This window comes from Rhinolophus ferrumequinum, chromosome 10 (assembly GCF_004115265.2).
Source record: "Rhinolophus ferrumequinum isolate MPI-CBG mRhiFer1 chromosome 10, mRhiFer1_v1.p, whole genome shotgun sequence".
NCBI lineage: Eukaryota > Metazoa > Chordata > Mammalia > Chiroptera > Rhinolophidae > Rhinolophus > Rhinolophus ferrumequinum.
The window spans coordinates 54,982,061-55,005,432 of NC_046293.1; the positions used below are offsets into that span (position 1 = coordinate 54,982,061).

The 23,372-nt window shown below is 31.9% G+C and overlaps 2 protein-coding genes and 2 pseudogenes across 2 annotated transcripts; all 4 read left to right on the top strand.

Annotated features, from left to right (window-relative positions):
- Nucleotides 1–479: 479 nt before the first annotated feature.
- LOC117029050 (olfactory receptor 6C2-like) lies at nucleotides 480–1,415 on the top strand. The gene has a single exon (XM_033118033.1). The coding sequence runs from the start codon at nucleotides 480–482 to the stop codon at nucleotides 1,413–1,415; it is 936 nt and encodes a 311-aa protein (XP_032973924.1).
- A 6,300-nt stretch (nucleotides 1,416–7,715) lies between these two features.
- Nucleotides 7,716–8,651, top strand: LOC117029044 (olfactory receptor 6C2-like). Its single transcript, XM_033118025.1, has one exon. The coding sequence runs from the start codon at nucleotides 7,716–7,718 to the stop codon at nucleotides 8,649–8,651; it is 936 nt and encodes a 311-aa protein (XP_032973916.1).
- A 7,320-nt stretch (nucleotides 8,652–15,971) lies between these two features.
- On the top strand, nucleotides 15,972–16,526 carry LOC117029013 (60S ribosomal protein L17-like; annotated as a pseudogene).
- A 402-nt stretch (nucleotides 16,527–16,928) lies between these two features.
- On the top strand, nucleotides 16,929–17,677 carry LOC117029168 (olfactory receptor 6C2-like; annotated as a pseudogene).
- Nucleotides 17,678–23,372: the final 5,695 nt, after the last annotated feature.

A 23,372-nucleotide genomic window follows, 5' to 3' on the forward strand; every position in this document is an offset into this window, starting at 1 on the left:
TCTTTTATGTAGATTTAGTATTGTTCATAGGAGAAAATATACTTACAAAAAGAAAGAAAAAGAAAAAATCTTATTATAGGGCAACAGCAGATACTCCAAGTTCTGGTTAAGATTCTTTAGAGTGAGTCCAAATTATGTATTATGTATTAGCATTTGGATAAAGACCAAATTGTTAACAAAAACATAACTTGAATCATGTGATTTTTTTTTCTACTTCTGAATAGGGAAGAATTTGGGGGAACAAAATGACATTTATGCTATGCATAAAATCATATGACACTAGCAGATAAATCTATTACATCCTTAATGTGATTCAAAATATATGAAAATAAAACGAAGGCTAAAAGAGCTAATTAAAATATAAGATGAAAATGTAGTGAAAGCTAATAGAGCTGATTAAATTATTTTATACAGATAATGTGGTCTATATAATAATCTCTGAATTACTCGGCATGCAAATTGGACAGAAGTCATCAGTGATGAAAAACTATACAGTAACAACATTCATTCTGCTGGGACTGACAGATGACCTGGAACTGCAAGTTCTGATTTTTATCTTTCTATTTCTCACTTACATGCTGAGTGTAACTGGAAACCTGACTATCATCACACTCACCTTTGTGGATCCCCACCTTAAAACACCCATGTACTTTTTTTTACAAAATTTCTCCTTCTTAGAGGTCTCATTCACAACTGCCTGTATTCCCAGATACTTGTATAACATAGCAACAGGTGACAAGGTTATTACCTACAATGCTTGTGTAATCCAAGTGTTTTTTACTGATCTCTTTGCAGTAACAGAATTTTTTCTGCTAGCCGCCATGTCCTATGACCGCTACGTGGCCATCTGCAAACCCCTTCATTATGTGACCATCATGAGCAGCAAAGTCTGCAGGAGACTTATTTTTTGCTGTTGGTTGGCTGGATTGTTGGTCATAATCTCCCCACTTAGTCTAGGGCTAACTCTGAAATTTTGCGATTTGAATGTCATTGATCATTTCCTCTGTGATGCTTCTCCCCTCATGAAAATAGCATGTTCAGACACATGGTTCATGGAACAAACTGTTCTAATCTGTGCTGTGCTGACCTTCATTTTGACTTTCATGTGTGTAGTTCTATCCTATACTTACATTATCAAGACAATTTTAGGATTTCCATCTGCCCAGCAAAGAATAAAGGCTTTTTCCACCTGTTCTTCCCACATGATTGTGGTTTCCATCACCTACGGCGCATGCATGTTCATCTATATGAATCCTACAGCAAAGGAAGAAGTGACTGTTAATAAAGTGGTTTCACTACTCATTTCTTCCATTTCACCTATGTTAAATCCATTTATTTATACACTGAGAAATAAGCAAGTAAAGAAAGCCTTCAACAACTCCATCAAAAGAATTGCATCATTCTTAAGAAAGTAAAATAAAATAGCAGTCAACAAATAAAGTTAAAATAAAAGGTGAATAGCTGCTACACTTTTCTGTTGAAGCTTACAATTTTCTTTACCTTCCAATAATTATTATTCAGTTATGTTATATTTCTCAGTTCCTCTGTAGATTTGCTCACATAGCACTTTAATCAACTTATTTCTTTTCTTTGGTTTTTATTCCACTTCTTATAGAAGATTTGTCCCAGTAAAAAAAAAAAATGAAACTATATTTCTCATAAATTTATTTGTTTCTAAATATAACCCCATATTATTAAATTTTATAATATAATAAAAACTATTCTTTAGTTCCACATAAACAGGTAGCATACCACTACTGATTACTGTACTCACATGTGCATTAAATACTACAAAAATTCAAGCAAAAATTGAAATTTTATGATAAAATACTGACTGGGATGAATGAGGACATGATATGATAATGCAAAAAACAATTGAGAGGGAAGATAACAGCATTTATAATACCCTAGGGAAATACAATAAAAAACAAAAAAATCATGCTGGATAAAATCGCACAAATATTCTTTTGCATATATAGCTAAGAGTAAAGGTTAAAATGTGGGCAATCACAAGATATCAGAGATAGATTTATCAGAAATGAAAATAAATAATCCCATCTATGACCCTGGATTGCCAAGAAAGCAAAGAATAGAGGATGGAGAGGGGCAAATTGCAGGATTGTGGGTTACAGGGGCTTGGGTTGAAATGTGCATATGGAGATGGGAGATGAAGTGTCAGGATCCAAGTGGTGAAAGTACATGAAACTGACAGAATAGCATAAAGTCAAAATTTTTAAAGTATGACCTAGGGGAGACAATAACCCATTCTTGTGAAAAGATACCAATTTTCTCTAAGAACTGTTTCTGTCTCTTCTTGAGGTGTGAGCTATGGATAAGGGGGTGAGGGGATTGTTATTATGTTCCTCTGCCTATCTAAAAGCGAGCGTTTGCAGCCTAAATACTATCTTTCAAAATTTACTAATAATTTAGGTATAAAGAATTAGATAGCGAATCCAAACATAACTCTAGAAGTTAAGAAATAGATACGCAATGAGAGAGATACTTCATAACAATTCATATAAAGCATTAAAAAAGAAGCTACACTCAGAAGAAATCAAAGGACAATTCATCCATAAATATATTCATTATCTTAAAAAATTAATGGAACAAGTCTTATGCTTAGGTCTTTGATCCATTTTGAGTTAATTTTGGTACACAGTGACAAATAGCAGTCTAGTTTCATTCTTTTACACGTAGCTTTCAAATTCTCCCAGCACCATTTATTGAAGAGGCTGTCTTTTCTCCATTGTATGTTTTTGGCTGCTTAATCAAAAGTTGTCTGTCCATATTTAGGTGCGTTTATTTCTGGGTTTTCAATTCTATTCTATTGGTCTGTGTGTCTGTTTTTCTGTCAATACCATGCTGTTTTGATTATTGTTGCTCTGCTATGGAAGGCAGTGTGGAAGTGCCTCAAAATATTATGAATAGAATTACCATACGACCCAGCAATCCCTCTCCTGGGCATATACCCAAAAAATCTGAAAACACTTATCCGTAAAGATATATGTGCTCTGAAATTCAGTGCAGTTTTATTTACAGTGGCCAAGACAACCAGTGTCCTTCAATAGATGATTGCATAAAGAAGATGTGGTATATATACACAATGGAATACTACTCGACCATAAGAAAAGATGAAATAGTGCCTTCTGTGACAACATGGATGGATCTTGAGATTATTATGCTAAGTGAAATAAGTCACACAGAAAAAGTCGAGAGCCATATGATTTCACTGATATGTGGGATATAAAACTAAAAGCAACAAAGGAACAAGACAAACAAATGAAGAAACAAAAACTCATAGACACAGACAATAGTTTAGTGGTTACCAAAGGGTAAGGTGGGCAGAGGGTGGTAAATCAGGATAAATGGGGTCAAATACATGGTGATGAAAGGAGAACTGACTCTGGGTGAGGAACACACAGTGTGATATATAGATGATGTATTACAGAATTGTACACCTGAAACCTATGTAACTTTAATTGTCACCCCCAATAAACTTTAATTTAAAATATTTTTTTAATTTTTTTAATTGGAATAAAAAGAATTTCTACTCTTAAAAAGACACTATTAAGAGGATAAGACAAGCCACAAACTGGGAGACAATATTTGTGAATTACATTCCTGATAAAGCATGTATATCCAGGTTGTATAAAGAACTCTCAAAATTCAAAAATAAGAAAATGCACACCCCAATTAAAAAATAGGTAAGTGATTTAAACAGACACTTCACCAAGGAAGATACAGATGGCCACTGAACAAACCAAAAGATATTCAACATCATTAGCTATTAGGTATATGAAAATTAAAATCACAATCGGATACAACTATACATCTACTAGAATGTCTAAAAGTATAAACACTGATCAGTCAGACCAAGATGGTGGACCAATTAGAACACTCATGTACTGCTGCTGGGAACGTAAATCATATGACTGCTATGGAAAACTGTTTGGTAGTTCCTTAAAAAGTTAAATATATACCTTCCCTATGACACAACCATTGCACTCCTAGGTATTTACACAATAGAAATTAAGTAAATGTCATTAGAGAGATTTGTGCATGATTTTTCATAGCAGATTTATTTGTAAGTGACTTACAATTGAAATGACAAAATATCTTTCAGCAGGTGAATAGTAAGCAAATTGTGGTATATCCACACAATGCGATTTTACTCAGAAATAAAAGGAATGAACTATAGATACACATAATAACGTGGATAAATCTCAAAATTATGTGATTGAAATAAGCCACATGAAAAATGAGTATATACTGTGAGCTCCCATTCATATAAAACTCTTGAAAATGGTAATGATAGAGAACAGATGAGTGGTTGGCTGTGAATGGCAGCAGTGGGGGATGTACAGGAAAGAGGGACTTAAAAATAAAACTTAGGAGAATGATGGGTATATTTATTATTGTGATTATGGTGATACTTTCTTGGGAGTGTACATATATCAAAACTTATCAAATTATATACTAAATATGTGCAGTTTATTGTATGTTAATTATATCTCCATAATACTGTTAAAAATCAAAACGCAAAATAATTTGATAGATTTGACTGTATGAAACCATGAACTATATGCCAAAAATCAGCATTAACACTTTTAAAGATTTATTATAATCTTAAAATACATATATGACACATTTAAAAGAACAAGGTATGAATAAGAATAAAAATAATGTACACCAAAACCTGATTATGATGGCAAATGTTTGATATAAACTAATCTTATGGCTTTTACAGCATTATACAAATTTTCTAGAAGTAAAATAATATTTTATCTAGAAATTTCACCTCTACTAATTATTCTCATACATATAAAAATAATTGTATAAAAATACTTTTGATAGAATAATTCATAAATGTGGAAAATAAAGGACATCGTACATTTAATTCAGGCACTGCTTTAGAAATTGCCAAATATTCATACAGTCAACATTATTAATAGAGGACATTGGAAAAAACAAATTTATCTTATGTGATAAATTAAGATATGTTTAAGTATTTAAAGTGTGTGTTTTTTATTCTGGTGAAACACATAACACAAAATTTACTACTTTGACCATTTTTAAGTGTAAAATACAGTGGCATTTAGTACATTCATATTGTTGTGCAACTATAAAGGTATATGTTTCGTACAATTATAAGATATGGTTGCACATTTTTATGCATTTGTGAATAATAGAGTCAATGTATTTGAGGAAAGAAAAATCTGGAACAATAAAATCTATAATGTAAGTATTAGCCTTATATAATCAAGTAAACTTTTTCTTTCACTTCTGTGATTAAAATTGTTCAACAATAATAAAAGATTAATATACTACAGGATTTTATTCGTGTAATAAAGGATTACAATCTTCCAAATGCCTCACTAAATGTGTAAGTAAGTTTAACAAAAACGAACTACATAATTTAAACGACACAGTTGTCCTCCTGACCTGTGTCAAATACTACTGTAATATCCTCTTATCTCCAAGGACACAGTCCCCAGTGAAGCCTGCATTACTAGCATTTTTGCCAAACTTCATTACTCAGAAAAGTAAATAACGACTTTTGATTGTAAGTCCGCAAGGACCATTTGTTTTTTTCCCTTTGTGGCATTTTCTGCAAATTAAAAAGTCACATTTGACATTGTAAAATCATTTCTCTCTATCCTGATGATTTAAAATATTACCTCTTCTACCAGTGGAGAGAATTCTCAGCCTTTAGAGTAATTTATTTTCTTTTCGATAATGGAGATAGTAAAAAAATATTTGGAAGCTTATAATAGCACTAAGCTCATCATATGTAAGTCTGTCCAGTTTGTTGGAGATGGAAAACAAAAGGAGATCTATGCATTCCCAGTCATGCCAATAAATGTGAAGACATAAATACCTTTATAAAAATATTATTTTTAACATTTTAGTCTTAATATTGCTAGGTTAAAACAACCAACAGAAGCTGTGGTTTACAAACAGAAGAGTAAGTACGATCAATTTTGTCTCTTTGATTTCAATTCCCTTTGTAGGATCTACATTATATTTTCCTCTGAAAAGAAAATAGGTTTCAGTGATAGTTTATATATTTTTAATAGGTTTAAGCTACGAAATTCATTTTTTAGAAAGAATTTCCCTCATACAGATAAATGGCATTGTCTGGGAGGTTTTTATGTATAAGATATGTAAATAAATCTATATCTTAATTGGAGAAATATTCAGGGTAACTATGGATATATATTCAACCTCAAGTTAAAAATAAAGTGTCTTTGTATATATAGAAGTATATAAGCATACACTTACATTCCTCTTCCAACCAAAAACAAGAATAACAAAATGACAGTATTGCATTACAGATTCTTATGTTCATTTTGAACATTTATTTGAAAGATAGAATAGAAATGAGTTAGTTACATATACTTTAGTGTCAATCTGTTTATTAACTTCTATTATAAGTTGTAATATCATGAAAAAAACAGTTTGAGAATTGAATAACATTCAAAGTTTCAAGGACTGAGTGAGAATTCACAGAGATACACATATCATCTGATAGGTTAGGAGAAAAGATGGAACAAAGGTAGGTTGTGTGCAAAAGAACATTATATATGGAGAGAGAGAGAGAGAGAAACAAAAAAATGTATATACATTTTAAGAAAGGAAAAAACTATTAAAATTGTAATACTACAATTTGTATATATTTTTATGTAAATATATACCATATATGTAATACTACATATAGTATATATATAGTATATATATGTATGAAACAAATATCAAGTATTTATATCAAATTGATATGTACGAGATATATTGTTGAATGAGAACTAAATTTCCTAAAAGGATTCTGACTTTTGAGTAATCTATGATCCTCAGTTAATGATTTTTCTCTATATTGGAAGCTTTGTGAACTGGGTAAATAGTCACAATAATTCTGCCCAACCTCAATAAAGAAAGAACACAATAAGTTAAACAATAAAATGAATCTTCTCATAAAACAAATAAACTAGGTACACAAGGGGAAAATATTTTCTATTAATTGATATCAGTAAGCATCAATATTTGGCATATTGATTATATATTAGAAACATCTGAGTCCTTACTAATGTAGTATCAATGAAGATACAATAATTCATTGACTGGAAGATGTGGGAGGAAAGAGAAGACAGTCATCGCTTGTGTCAGCAGTAAAGATAACACACAGTCAGTAAAGGTAACGCACATACTCAGAAAAAAACGATAGAGTCTGCAGCAGGGGGGCAGGCCATAGTGCTTAAGGTTGTTCATAAGAATTAAGCACACTTAACCTAAAAACACATCAACAAACAAAATTTTCTTTTTGAACAAAGACCTCAAGTTGTTCTAGTGTCTGTATAGTACCCAAGTTATATTAGCACTGTTTTTTTAAAAGACCCAAAGTGTCAAGGAAAAACAGGAAAAGAACCATGAAACTATGTGATTTATTTCTGAATAGGGAAGAATTCTTGAAAGCCAAAACATTATTGCTACCACAAAATTCACCGCCTTAGCAATCTATTTAATCACATGGGAAAATCCTAAGCACAGGATAGACATAAAATGTGAATATATCTATATACATATTTATATATGTGTGTATAACATTATATATAATGAAATATAAAAGTTTGAATGCATCAAATTTTAGAACACTTAAAATAATCTATAAGAAAATTTCTTTGAATATCACATACAGATTGGAGAGAAGTCAGAAGTCAGTGATGAGAAACGATACAGTAACAACATTCATTCTGCTGGGACTGACAGATGACCCTCAGCTGCAGGTTTTGATTTTTATCTTTCTGTTTCTCACCTATACACTGAGCATAACTGGAAATCTGATCATCATCACACTCACCTTTATGGATTCCCATCTTAGAACACCTATGTACTTTTTCTTAAAAAATTTCTCCTTCTTGGAGATTTCTTTCACATCTGCCTGTATTCCCAGATACTTGTATAGCATAGCAACAGGTGACAAGGTCATTACCTATAAAGCCTGTATTACCCAAGTATTTTTTACTGACCTCTGTGGAGTAACAGAATTTTTTCTGCTAGCTGCCATGTCCTATGACCGCTATGTGGCCATCTGCAAACCCCTTCATTATGTGACCATCATGAGCAGTAGGGTCTGCAGGACTCTCATCACCTGTTGTTGGATGGCTGGTTTATGTATAATAATCCCTCCACTTAGCCTGGGGTTAAATCTCATATTTTGTGACTCTAACATGATTGATCATTTTGCCTGTGATGCATTTCCCTTAGTGAAAATCTCATGTTCTGACACATGGTTCATGGAACAGACAGTTATAATCTGTGCTGTGCTGACCCTAAATATGACTCTTACTTGTGTAGTTCTGTCATATGCTTACATCCTCAAGACAATTTTTAGATTCCCTTCTGTTCAGCAAAGGAAAAAGGCCTTTTCCACCTGTTCTTCCCACATGATTGTGGTTGCCATCACCTATGGCACATGCATTTTCATCTATATGAATCCTACAGCAAAGGAAGAGGTGACCATTAATAAAGTGGTTTCACTGCTCATTTCTTCTATTTCACCTACATTGAACCCATTTATTTATACCTTGAGAAACAATCAAGTTAAGAAAGCCTTCAAGGACACAATCAAAAGAATTGCCTTCCTCTCAACTAAGTAAAAGAAAGTATTTTTAAAACATCTCAAAAACAAGAATAAATTTTAATTTTGAAGCTTATAATCTTGTTTTTTAACAATATATACTTGAGTTACATTAATTTTTCTCAACACTTCTTTAACCTAGCTTCCACTGAGCTATCTTCATTTTTCAAACCAATATCTCATAGTTTTGTGTGTTAATTAAAGAATCATTTTGAAAAGAAACTAACTTCATAATACTATTCATATATATATATATATATATATATATATATATGTATTATATATATATATGTAATAACTCAGGAAAATAAAGGGTTAAATTCTAAACACACATAATAAGAGTAGCTTTATGCAAAATGTCTAAAATAGATGAATAATAGCATAATTTAAAATACATGTGAAAGAAAATAACACTTCCAATATTTAGAAAATAGAGGGAAATATTACTAAAATGAACACACAGAAAAACTAAACAAAATTTAATAAATATTTTTTTTGAATCTATAGCTAGAATTATTGCAAAGTTGTAATAGGAGGTATCAGAAAGAAAGATTCAACTAAAAGTAGAACAATAATCTATAAAATAACTTGTGGATGTTCAGGAGATCATAGATTGGGGAAGTAGAAGATTATATTATGGATCACAAAGGTTTAGGTTTAAAGTCCCAGGATTAGTGTGGTGAGAGCACTTGGGATGACACAATAGCTGTATATTCAATGAAAGCTTGAATTAGAAAATTGTGGTCATGTTCACAGAAAGATTTCACTTTTATCTGAAAAATATTGTCTGCTATTTATAGAGCTGTGACTCAAAGGAAAAACATTCTCCATGTATTTGACAGCTTTTGCCTACATTTAACACAAATTAAGTTTCATAGTCCAAATCCTGACATAATAATCTAAATTATTAGATGTAATGAATAGAAAAATCCACACAAATATAATTCCTTAGAGATTAAACTATTCACATCAAATTAACTATTTGCTATCTGGAAAACAATGAAATGCAGACATCATCACAAATTATTTGGAGCAATGAAAAGCTGTGGTCAGAAGTAATTCTGTTGTCTTAAAAATATTCATTAGTTACAAAAGTGTAAACCAGCCCTAAAAGAGGAATTTATCCTAATAAATTAAAAAGTAAATTAAAATAATAAAATAATAAAAAATAAACAAAAGTAAATGTTAAATGTAACTTACTGTGCGTAGAAAATGAAATCAATTAAATAAGTTAAAGAAATTCAAATTCCAGTTATTTGAAAAGTTCAATACCATAGTTAAACCCCCACCCCAGTGATTATGATGAGTAAAAAACAGAAATGTTCAATATTTTATTGGAAAATATTAGACATGTAATAACATAAAAAAATCAAGATAAATATGGAAAAAATAAATAAAACTATTGCATTTGATAGTTTTAAAGTCTAATTTTATTCCCATACTGCTGTTCTGAAATAAAGATACATCTTACAGTGGATGGCATCTACCATTGTTCATAGTTTAATTGGCAACATTGTTTTTCAACAGTGATACATAGTGTAATTACATCTTATAATTAACGAGGTCTTAAAATTGATAAAATTTGGCAGATCTCTTCTTTTATCCTGAGGATTTCTTACACATTCGGAAAATTCAAGAAACTCTAAAAGGAAACTAATGGAATTAATAAGGGAAGTTGGTACTCTAACTGAAAAAATGGGAAATGCTTAAAATTCAGTAGACTATACTAGCAATAAACAACAGGAAATCAATGAGCAAATATTATTTTAGTCATAACAGTCATAAAAATTTAATTACCAAGAGAATAAATTTAACCTAAAAGTACAGTGTATATATAAAGTGTAAAATCTCTTTTAAAAATGTAAAATATAATAGGAACAAAAAAGGCAATTGATATTCTTGGTTGGAAATTTTTTTTTATTAAAATTTATTGGGGTGACAATTGTTAGTAAAGTTACATAGATTTCAGGTGTACAATTCTGTAATATACCATCTATATATCACACTGTCTGTTCACCACCCAGAGTCATTTCTCCTTCTATCACCATATATTTGATCCTCTTTACCCTCATCTACCACCCCTTCCCCGCTTACCCTCTGGCAACCACTAAACTATTGTCTGTGTCTATGAGTTTTTGTCTTCATTTGTTTGTCTTGCTCTTTTGTTGTTTTCAGTTTATATATACCACATCTTCTTTATCCAATCATCTATGTATATATACACAATGAAATACTTACTATTCTTCCATAAGAAAAGATGAAAAAGTACCATTTGATAAAACATGCAAAAGAGTAAACTCTTTTGAATGTGTAAATGTTACACACTATACAGTGGAATATTATTCAGCCATAAAGAAGCAAGGAAATCATGCCATTTGCAACAACATGGATGGACCTTGAAGTCATTATACTAAGTAAAATAAGTCAGACAGAGAAAGACAAGTATGTATGTTCTCACATATATGTGGAATATAAAACAACAAAACAGAACAAAAACCCAACCTCATAGAAAAAGCAAGCAGAAGGAAGGAAATAAAAAGATTAATGGAAATCAGAGGGGTTGTAGACTGGGAGGGGGGGTTATCATTTTGTAAGGGGGTGTAAATGTCTAATCATTATGTTGTTTTACACACCTGAAACTAATAATTAAAATAAAGGAAAAAAGATTAGTGGAAATAAATGGAATAGAGAAATACTAGAGAAAATCAATGAAATCGATCAAAAGTTGGTTATTTGAAAATGTCAACAAAATTGAAAAATATTTAGTTGCATTGAACAAGATAAAAATGAGAGATTTAAATTACTAAAATTAGGTAGAAAAGAAAAGATATCACTAAACCTTACAACAATAAAAAGAATTTTAAGGAAATATTAAGAACAACTATAAACATGTTAGGTAACCTAGATGAAATGGACAAATTCTTAGAAAGACACAATCAAACTTGACTCAAGAAGCAATAGAAATCTTACTAGATTTATAACAAGCAGAGATGTTGAATTAGTAAAACTTGTCATAAAGCAAGCCCAAAGCCTAGATGTCCTCCATGTTAAAATTTGTCAAATGTTTACAGAATAATTAACACTGGCCTTTCACAAACATCTGGAGAACATAGAAGAGAAAACACCTCCTAATTCATTCCACGAGACTAATATTACCATGATCCCACAACCTGACATACACATTGCAAGTAAAGAAAACTACAGACCTTATGACTATACATCCTTTATGAATATAGAAGTGAATGTCATCTAAAAAATACTTGCAAACCAATTCCAGGACCCTTTCGTTAACAAACAACTTTGTTGCAAAGTTTGGCAAATAAACAAGCATCAAATTTGCAATTGGAAAAACCTCACTCTAGAAAATGTGATGGCTCGGTGCGATGTCAGAGAGATAGTGGATGGGGGAAGGGGGGTCCACAGTGTGAGGGATATAAATGATAAACGTCTAAGTATTACTTTGTCTTGTGCACCTGAAACTAATTAAAAAACAAAAACAAAAAAAAAACCTTTGGGATATAATTAAAGCAATGGTAAGAGAAAAATTAATAGCCTCAAGATGCTTATATTAGAAAAGAGGAAAATTAATGATCTGAACTAACAAGTTGGGAGGACAACAGAATGAGCTCAAATAAGGTAGAAGAAAGAAAATAATAAAGATAAATTAATGAAACAGCAAATTAAAAATACAATTAAGAGTAAAAAAAAAAGAAAAATCCTCACTCTATGAGAAGACAGATGTTCAGAACATCAGTTCTTCCAAAGCTATTGGAAGTTTCTCTGTACTAGCATTTCTTGAAGAATAAAAGAAATGAAGAATAAAAGAAAATATTTCCTGGGCTTATGGCAGTACATCTATCTTGAAGAAATTTATGCAACTGATTAAAGAGAGAAACTCAAGTCATTCAAGGTTTCTGTAATTGTGGGTATGGATTCAATCAGTAGTGAGCAGAAACTCTCATGAAGGTGGTCAACATTGCATTATTTTTCAAATTTGTAGCTGTAAGAATAATTGTAGTTAAACAACTCATTGAGGGAGGCTATAATTATCTGCTAGAAGTATAAATATATTTTCTATCTTTTCAGTTATGTTCTCTTTTGGTGAGATTGGGTCATATTTGTCTCTCAGAAATGGATTATCCTTGACTGTATAAAACTGAGAGATGTGAGTTTTAACACGAATGTTAATGAAATGTTATTTTTAGAATGCATTATTCTTAACTAGTTTGTATTCATTGATGTGATCATTTTTATGCAACAATAAGTAGGAAGTCACCTAAAGGTAGTATAACTTGAGGGACATGAAGAAGCAATACCCCCAACAGAAAAAAATGATTGACAACTTAGCTCACGTTGCATCATCTCATTAGAAATCAAAAATGCTAAATCTTCTATACATAATATAAACAGTAATCAGTCAATAACAATCCAGATAAATTCAATTACTCCATACTTGGGTTGTAATATAACAGTTCTCATGGAAGCACAGTTTTAATGACGGGAAGAAAAATGATTTTAAAGCTGAATACTATTCAAAGTCAGTTGGGCTGCATTAGTTGCCACAGAGAAGCACAGGGAGGGAGCTGGGATGCAGAAATGATCTTTCAGTGCATCTCAAGAATGATGATGTGTTGTAAATTTCAGGTGTAGATGTACATTCCATGGGCACATCCTAGCTCCCAAGCAAACCATGAGCAAGTCCATGCGCCTTTTCTGTGATAGTGACTCTCATTCCTGAGATTAACTCTGGAACTTACACACATGATCAGAGCTGACACTGCCCCCCATCTCAATGCAAAGGGAATATTATAAAGTAATATAGAAAAAGTTTTCACATAATAAACAAATTGGAGGCTCCAGCACAAATTATAGGAAAGTTTCCTTTTGGGGAATCAGTGATTCAATTTTTTAAATATTTAAGAAGCTGATGTTAGTTTGTGTTAGTTGAGAAAAAAAATCTGTATACAATATATTGCCACAAATTTAGAACATCAAAGTCTCTGACTCCTGGTTTTAATACCTAACTGAGAGATACATCAGGAAAGCAAAAGCAGTATCAATGAACATACAATTATTCTTCTGACTGGCAGATAAGGCAAGGAGGAGAAGGCACTTATCACTTTTTTCAAGAATGAAAGTAATGGATATAATCTGAGTAGTGTTTCTTCATGACTGCACTAACTAGGAGAAAAAAAACTTCAAAAAAAGGCAAAATGAAGGATATAAACCTGCAAACAACAAACAAATAATATACTCATAGACATAGACAACAGTTTAGTGGTTACCAGAGGGAAAGGGGGAGGAGGGGGAGGTAGAAAAGGTTAAAGGGGGTCAAATATATGTGACAGAAGACTTGACTTTGGGTGGTGGACACACAATGCAATATATGGATGATATATTTTAGAATTGTACACTTGAAATATATATAATTTTATTAACCAATGTCATCCCCAATAAATTTAATTTAAAAATAAAAATAAATAATAAAATGTATCAGAATTTAAAAAGTCAAAATGTCAAAATGACTCAGAATATAGCATATTAAATAAGTAAATTCAATATTTCAGCACTTTTTAGATACATCCCAAATAAGGATAATATAGCTCAGGAGGAAATTTTTACTTACATTTTTGGCCAGTATTTTTTTTTTTTTTTTAGGTATTGAATATATAGAGAGAACTATGTTACTTATAGATGTTGTTCTAGTTTTAAAGTACCTCTTTAATCTCAAAACAATGTACATTCTCAGGGAAATATTAAAATGGGAATAAGAACGGATTGCTCTGAATGACACCCAACACCTATATCAGAGTTTCATTAAGTTTCAAAAAGAATAGATACTTAAACTAAAAACCAAGTGGTCCTGGAATTGGGGGACAGATAAACGAAGAAAGAGACAATCTTAAAGGAAAAATTCCTCCAGATAGATATTCCACGTAAAGTAATTTGTTCAATACTCAGTCAAATCTATTTGATTATAAGAAATTCAAGGAACGAAGCAGAAGGAAAGTAGGGACATTTTATGTTTGAGATATAATTAACTACATTCTTGAGATTCGGAAGAGCAATTACTTTTAGAGATTAAGCAATTAGGAGTCCAAGAAAATATCCACCTCGTGTACTTATTAAGTTAAAGGAAGTAAGAGAGGAGACTGAGAAATATAAACATAACAGAGAGAAGAAAGAAGAGAAACACGCAGAAATTAGAAATAAAAAGGATAGAGAAAAAAATGCATGTAATGTTAAGGTAAATTATGAGAGAATGCTATGAATAGTGTGTGGTCAAAAGTATACATTCCACACAGAAGTCTGCTACTATTTTATACCAACCAAAAAAAAAAAAATAGGTCGATGAATTTTGACAAAAACTGTTTCATTAGAATGGTGGCAGCAAAAGTGTTGTTACAATAAAGAATAAATGGATGGTGAATAATAAAAATGAAATCACTGTGAATCAAGACATTGAAATAGTAAGCATATATTTATTAGTTATTGTGAGCTAGGCACTTTTCTAAATTTCAAATACATATAAATTTAACTTTTAAAAAACATTGAAAAAAATACTATTATTATTTCCACTTCATAGATGACAAAACTGAATCACAGGGCTTGGGGAATGTGATTAGTATTTAAATTGGATTTTTTTGTTTTTAATGACATTGGTACCAAGATGTTGGAATGTTTAAAACTTAGCTAACCAGATTAACAGATAAAAACAATCATGATGATGTCATACAATCCTGTGATTGTCACACCCAACATATCTTAACATTGGAAACAACATATTTCTCACCAAAATACTATGTTCTGCACAAAAGACAGTAACCATATAATTAGAAAGAAAGTCATGAGGGAGAAACAGAAAGAAGTGAATGAGGAGAAAGTTATTTAGAGAATAAAACATGAGTTTAAAAACTTGAGGGTATACAGCATGAAATATATGGTGATGGAAGGAGAACTGATTTTGGGTGGTGAACACACAGTGTGAGATGTAGATGATATATTACAGAATTGCACACTTGAAACTTTATGTAACTTTACTAACCATTGTCACCCCAATAAACTAATTTAAAAAAAAAAAGAAATAATGCTAGAACTCAAAATCTTAAGTAATAGATCTGAAAAGCCTGTATAGTAAGCCCCAACTATTTGTGTTACATTTGTACTTTATCAATAAACAACTACAAAGAAAAAGTTTTTAAGGAGTTCAAGATTTGGCTTTAGGATTTAGCTTCAGTTAGCAGTAAAGTAAAACATGAGTAATCCCAATCCAATGTGCAAATAAAAGTAAAACATAAATTGGGCTCTTCCCACAAGCTGCCTGAGGTGACCTCTGAAAATGGTTTGCTATTCACTTGATCCAGAGAACCGCACAAAATTATGTAAATCAAGAAGTTCAAACCTACGTGTTCATTTTAAGAACACTCATGAAACTGCTCAGGCCATCAAGTGTATGCATATCTGAAAAGCCAACAAGTATCTAAAGGATGTCACTTTACAGAAGCAATGTGTGCCATTCTGCCATTACAATGGTGGGGTTGGGAGGTGTGCCCAGGCCAAATAGTGGGGCTGGACGCAGGGTTGGTGGCCCAAAAAGAGTGCTGAATTTTTGCTGTAAATGCTTAAAAATGCAGAGAGTAATGCTGGACTTAAAGGTTTAGATGTAGATTCTCTGGCCATTGAGCACATCCAGGTGAACAAAGCTTCCAAGATGTGGTGCAGAACTTACAGAGCTCATGGGCGGGTTAGCCCATACATGAGCTCTCCCTGCCACACTGAGAAAATCTTTACTGAAAAAGAACACATTGTTCTTAAACTAGAAGAGGATGTTGCACAGAAGAAAAAGATCTCCCAGAAGAAACTGAAGAAACAAAAACTTATGGCCCGGGAGTAAATTCAACGTCAAATAAATGCTAATAAAAGTAAAAAAAAAAAGTAAAACATAAATTGGGAATAAAAAGCAGTGAAGAAAATGACTCATAATATGTTGAAGCGTGGTATAGATAAAGTAATCTGATTTTAAATATATATATATTTATATATATATTACATATATATATTACATATATATATATTACATATATATATATTTTGAAATTACCAAAACAAACTGCTGTGGAACCTAATAATACCTAATAAAAAATAATATTTATAATCAAAGTTTTAAAAATTGTGTGTCAGATGATTTTGAATACATTGTTAGCAATTAATTCTTACTGTGTAATATTAACATCACTCCTCATTTCAAATTTCTCTGAATTTTAAATGCACATTGAACAGAAATCGGGACACAATGATGACAAACCACACAATAACTTTTATCCTGCTGGGACTGACTAACGACCTACAACTGAAGACTGTGATTTTCATTTTTCTATTTTTCACCTACATGTTGAGGGTAACTGGGAACCTGACAAGCATCTTCCTCATCTTCACAGAGTTTCACCTTAAAATGACCATGTACTTTTTCCTACAAAATTTCTCCTTCTTAGAAAACTCATTTACATCGGCTCATATGCCCAAATAGTTGTACAACATATCAACAGGTGACAAGACAATCATGTATGACAATTGTGCCATTCAATATATTTTATAGACCTCTTTGGTGCTAAAGAATTTTTTCTTCTGGCCCCCATGTCTTATGACCAATACGTAGCCATCGGCAAACCCCTGCATTACACGACCATCATGAACAGCAAGTTCTGTAGAAGACCCATCCTTTGGTGCTGGACATCTGGTTTGTTGATCATAATCCCATCACTCAACCTGGGCTGAAATCTGGAATTCTGGGACTCTAATGTTATTGATCATTTTGTCTGTGAGGTATTGCCCCTCCTAAAGATCTCACGCTCAGAAACATGTCTCATAGAGCAGGTGATCATATTCTGTGTTGTGTTGACCTTTATCATAACCTTGTACGTATAGTTCTATCCTATATACATCATCAAGACCATTTTACAATTCCCTTTTGTCCTGCAAAGAAAAAGGTCGTTTTCTACCTGTTCATCCCACATGATTATCACTTCCATAATCTATAAAAGTTGTATTTTTCACATACATAGAATGGAATATTTCAACCATGAAAAAGAATGAAATCTTGCTGTTTGCAACAGCAGGGATGGACCTTGAGGGTATTATGCTAAGTGAAATAAGTCAGACAGAGAAAGACAAATACTATGTGCTTTCACTTATATGTGGAATCTAAAACAAACAAACCAAAAAGAAACCAAAGTCATAGATACAGAGAATATTTGGTGGTTGCCAGAGGCTGAAGGTGGGGAGTAGGTGATATGTGAAGGGGGTCAAGAGGTACAAACCTCAAATTATAAAATAAATAAGTCCTGGGATGTAATGCACAGCATGGTGACTATATTAATAATACTCTATTGTATATTTCAAAGCTACTAAGAGCGTAAATCTTAAAAGTTATCATCACAAGAAAAAATCATATTACTATATGTGATGATGGATGTTAACTAGACTACCATAATGATCATTTCACAATACAGGAAATACAAATATCAAATCAACAGGTACACCTGAAACTCACATAATTTATATGTCAATTATATCTTAATAAAGTATTTTTAATTGAAAAAAATGTTTGAAAACAACATAGAGATGAGGAATATCTTGAACAAAAATATTCATAACTGTTAGGGAAAAAACTATATAACTTCATTTTTTTAGTTAAATTCACTAGAAAGCAAAAATAACATAGCATTTTGACCCAAAAAATACACTCGCAATTATTCTAACAAGTGTGCAAAATTATTTTTATTAGAATGTCTTTTTTTTAATTTTTTCATTGTAAAAAATTGTTGGCTTTGCAACCTCAGAAGCATCAGGGGGAAATTTGAAACAAGTCCCCATCCACAGAGGGAAAGGAAAGACCTAAGAAAGAAGCAGACCATTACAGATTGGTAAGTAGCAGGTTCAATAAGCAAAGGAACTTATTTATATACAAGGTTCATCTTGGGAGGCCAAGGAGTAGATCCCCGCACCTGTCTACTAGAACCTTAAAAGTTTATATAGAAGCCTCATCTGGAATCAGTCACATGTACCATCCAGATAATCTCAACAACACATTGCTCTCCCAAGGCTGTGTCCTAGAAAATAACTCCCACTGTGGGAACAGTGGGCAAAATGTACATTCCAAAAGCAGAGGAGCGGATGAGAAGCGTCCGATTACCCAGTTCCATCTTGCCTTTAGCAGGCAGTCACGTCCTCTCAATGACCTCCTCCAACAAAGATGGACATAAATCTAACTTTGCTTTAGGTATCAATTAACTTATGGTAATACATTTCAAAAGCAATTATCTTTCATTTTTAATTATTTTTTCAGCTATCTTGAGGTATAATTGACAAGGGAAATTGTAAGATATTTGAAGTATACATCATGATGAATATATACTGGGGGTACCAAAAAAATGTATACACATGACTAGTATTCATCTTTTGTTATTGGTATATATTGAGTATTACAATTTTAATACAGTTATTTCCTTTCTTAAAATGTGTACACTTTTTTTGGCATCCTCTGTAGGTATGTGTGTATGTGTGTGTGTATATATGTGTGTGTGTGTGTGTGTGTGTGTGTATGTATATGTATATGTATATATATATATATATAAAGAACTCTTCCCATCTAGTTAATTAACATATTCGTCACTATATATGGTAATAAGAACATTTAAGTTCTATTCTCTTAGCAAATTTCAATTATACGATACAGTGTTATCAACTATAGTCACCATGCTATACATTATATCCACAGACCTTATTAATCTTATAGCTGAAAGTTTGTACTCTCTTATCAACTTCTCCCTGATTTCCCTACCCCCTAGTCCCTGGCAACCACTTTTCTACTCTCTGTTTCTGAGTTTTACTTTTTTTCTTTTTTATTTAGATTCCACATAAAAGTGATATCATACAGTATTTATATTTCTCTGTCTGACTTATCTCACTTAACATAATGCCCCCAAGTTCCATCCATGTTGTCACAAATGGCAGAATTTCCTTCTTTCTGGTGGCTGAATAATATTCCACTGTGTGTATATATATATGTACAACACATCTTCTTTATCCATTCATATGTTGATGGCCACTTAAGTTGTTTCCAGTTCTCGGTAAACTGTAAATAATTCTACAATGAACATAGAAATGCAGATATCTCTTTGATATCCTGTTATCATTTCCTTTGGATATATACCCCAAAGTGGTAGTTTTTAATTCTTTAGGAACCTCCATACTGTTTTCTTATTTTTTTAATTAAATTTATTGGGGTGACAATGTTTAGTAAAATTACATAGATTTCAAGTGTACAATTCTATAATACATCATCTATAGATCGCATTGTGTGTTCACCACCAAAGTCAGTTCTCCTTCCATCACCATATATTTGACCAATCCTTTACCCTCTTCTGCCACCCCTCTTCCCCCTTATGTTCTGGTAGCCATTAAACAGTTGCTTGTGTCTATGAGTCTTGTTCCTTTGTTGTTTTCAGTTTTATATCACACATATCAGTGAAATCATATGGTTCTCGACTTTTTCTGTGTGACTTATTTCACTCAGCATAAGAATCTCAAGATCCATCCATGTGGTCACAAATGACAGTATATTACCTTTTCTTAGGGGAAAGTAGTATTCCTCCATACTATTTACATAGTAGCTGCACCAATTTACATTCCCACCAACAATGTACAGGATTAACTTTTCTCCACATACTCGCAAACACTCATTCTTCCTTGTCTATTTGATGGTAGCCATTTTAACAGGTAGGTCTCATTGTGCTTTTGTATTTTCCTGATGATTAGTGATGTTGGGCACCTTTTCATATGCCTGCTGGTTGTTTGTATGTCATCTTTGGGGAAATGTCTATTCAGCTTGTCTGCCCAATTTTTAATTATATTTATTTGGGGTTTTTTGCAATTGAATTGTACAAGTTATTTATTTATTTTGGATATTAACTCGTTGTCAGATATGATTAGCAAATTTCTTCTACCATTCAATGAATTGTTTTCTCATTTTGTTGATGTTTTGAGGGTTTTTTTATATATATATACAGAGCATTTTAGTTTGATGTAGTCTCACTTGTTAATTTTTGCTTTGCTGCCTTTGTTTTTGGTGCCAAATATTTAAAAAGTCACTGCCAAAACTGATGTTAAGGAGCTTATCCTCTATGGATTCTTCTAGGAACTTTAAAGTGTCAGGACTTACATTCAAGTCTTTAACCTATTTCAAGTTGATTTTTGTGCATTGTGTAAAATAGAGATCCAGTTGTATTCTTTTGCATATGACAATCCGATTTTTCCAACACCATTTGTAGAAGAGACTGTACTTTCTCTGTTGTATATTCTTGGCTCCTTTGTCACACATTAATTGGCCATAGGAGCATAGACAATTCAAAAGGACATGGATTTAGAGTAAATTAAATTTAAAGTCTGATGGAGCATCAAGATATTGAACATGAATATGGTGGTACATGTTTAGAAGTTAAAGAACATTGATGCATATAGAGTTATCCAAATTATGTTGCTGCTTCTTTTTAAATAACAACTATATATATATTAATAAACCTGAAGAAAAAAAGTCTGGAAGTTTGATACTATAACTAAGTAGTATGGGTTATATGATTTTACATATTTTTCCTTTTTCTTGTCTAATTTCCCAAGTATAATAAATTATTCATAAAACAAACGTAAATGAGAAATGTGACTTCTTTATGATCCTCCCATATAGTATGTCTCAGTTTATAATATATGACAGTAAAAAAGGAGCTAAAGTTGTGTTTTATAACCAGATTCTTTGTAGTCCTACTGGCCTTTGTCTGCTGCTGCATCCTATCTCCAAGGACCCTGTCTCCAAAGAAGCCATAGTTAGCATGTCTTTTCTACCTCAATGTTCTCACTCAGAAGATTCATTAGTGGCTTTGTTCTAGAGTCACCAGGGACTCTTTGTTTATTCACTTAGTTGCATTTTTATCAAATAAAGCAAACTGTCAAGCTAGATATAAGTAAATATGCTCACAACCCTGAGTGATCATAGTGGCAACTTCCTTAAAACTGGAGAGCATTCCTGACGTCCCACAACCCTCATACTATATTATTGTTATTTGACATTTTTCTTTTTGGGGGAAGGTTATAACAATACAACAAGAAATTCCATGTAATTGTTTGAAGATGGATACTTCCAAGAGGTCTATGCATCTTAAAGTTGTTGTGAATATGAAAGTGGATTCATAAGCAAAGGTGACCAGAAGTCCACATGAAAGTTTTCACCCCAACGACCATTTTCAATTTAGGACTTTTAAGCTTTCATGCTTTTCAACAACCAACAGAAACTATGATTGACAGTCATAATAGTAAGTGAGATAAAATTTGTCATTTTAATTCTGTTTACTTTTGTGTGATTTGAGTTTTATTAAGTTCTGGAAAACATATTTTATCTACTTTTTTAATTGAAAATCTAAATGATTATTTCTATATTTGCTAAAGCATACATGTTATTACTTTTTTAGAATAAAATCTTGTTGGATATATAAATGTCATTTTCTGGGAGATTTTTATGCACAAAAATATATTGTAACCTAAAAGGATTAAAACTGGATAGCTATCCCGAAATATATTACCTATATCTACAACCTCACATCAAAAAATAAGACATACATTCATGTTATTGTGTAAGCATACTTCTTAATCTCCCAAAAGAATGACACATTGACTGAAGTTGCATCATTTCATTAGAGATCCCTGTCTTCATTTCAAACATATCTTTGATAGAATCAACAAAAGCAGTTAGTCACATTTCACTGAGTTATTTTTTAAATCTTGTTTTATTATACCTTGTGATACCTTAGAAGGAAAAAAGAAAAGAAAAACATGTTTTTAGAACACAACATAATAGCACATGGTGACAGAGCTCAGTAAATTTACTTAGTGATATGATGCATATTGTTGCTGAGAGATTATTTAGGGTTGGAAAAAGGTAGGAAATGGGCAGCAGAAATCTTTCTCTTACATACATCTCAATTTGATTTAATGTAGTCATTGACTGTATCTCCAATTCCCTTAGCATGTTCCTCCAGGCAAACCATGAGCCTAGTTTACTCATCTTCCTTATGTTGGATACTGTAACCTGAGGCCTTATCTCCAGTACCTACTTAGATAATCAGAGCTGACCAAGTAAAACAACCCATTAGTTTACATAATAAAATGAGTCCACATACAAATAAATTCGGATCTCCTGAGGAAACTTCTCACAATTCACTGTTGTAGGGAAATTTCAAACCTACAGACACTAATTTTAAAATGTATGGTGATGGAAGGAGAACTGACTCTGGATGATGAACACACAATAAAATATATAGATGATGTATTATAGAATTGTACACTTGAAACCTATATAATTTTACTAACCACTGTCACCCCAATAAATTTAATAAAAATGAATAAATAATTAAGAAATAAAAATATTTGAGTCCCTACTAATGTAATCAATTGTCAATGCCTGTGGAAGAACTATTAACACAAACTCGGAGTTAAAAAAGTCCATGTCTTCTGGATTAAATGCCTTCGGATAGAAGCTCTCAATGGCAAAAACTGCATCAACAGAATTACTGAAAAATAGAGCAAAGAGACAGTAGTTTCTCTTTTTTACCTCCTATGAAGGTAATAAACAAAAGCAGAAAAGTTGATCCTCTTTGAAAGCAAAACAAAAAAATTCAACCACAGACTCTAA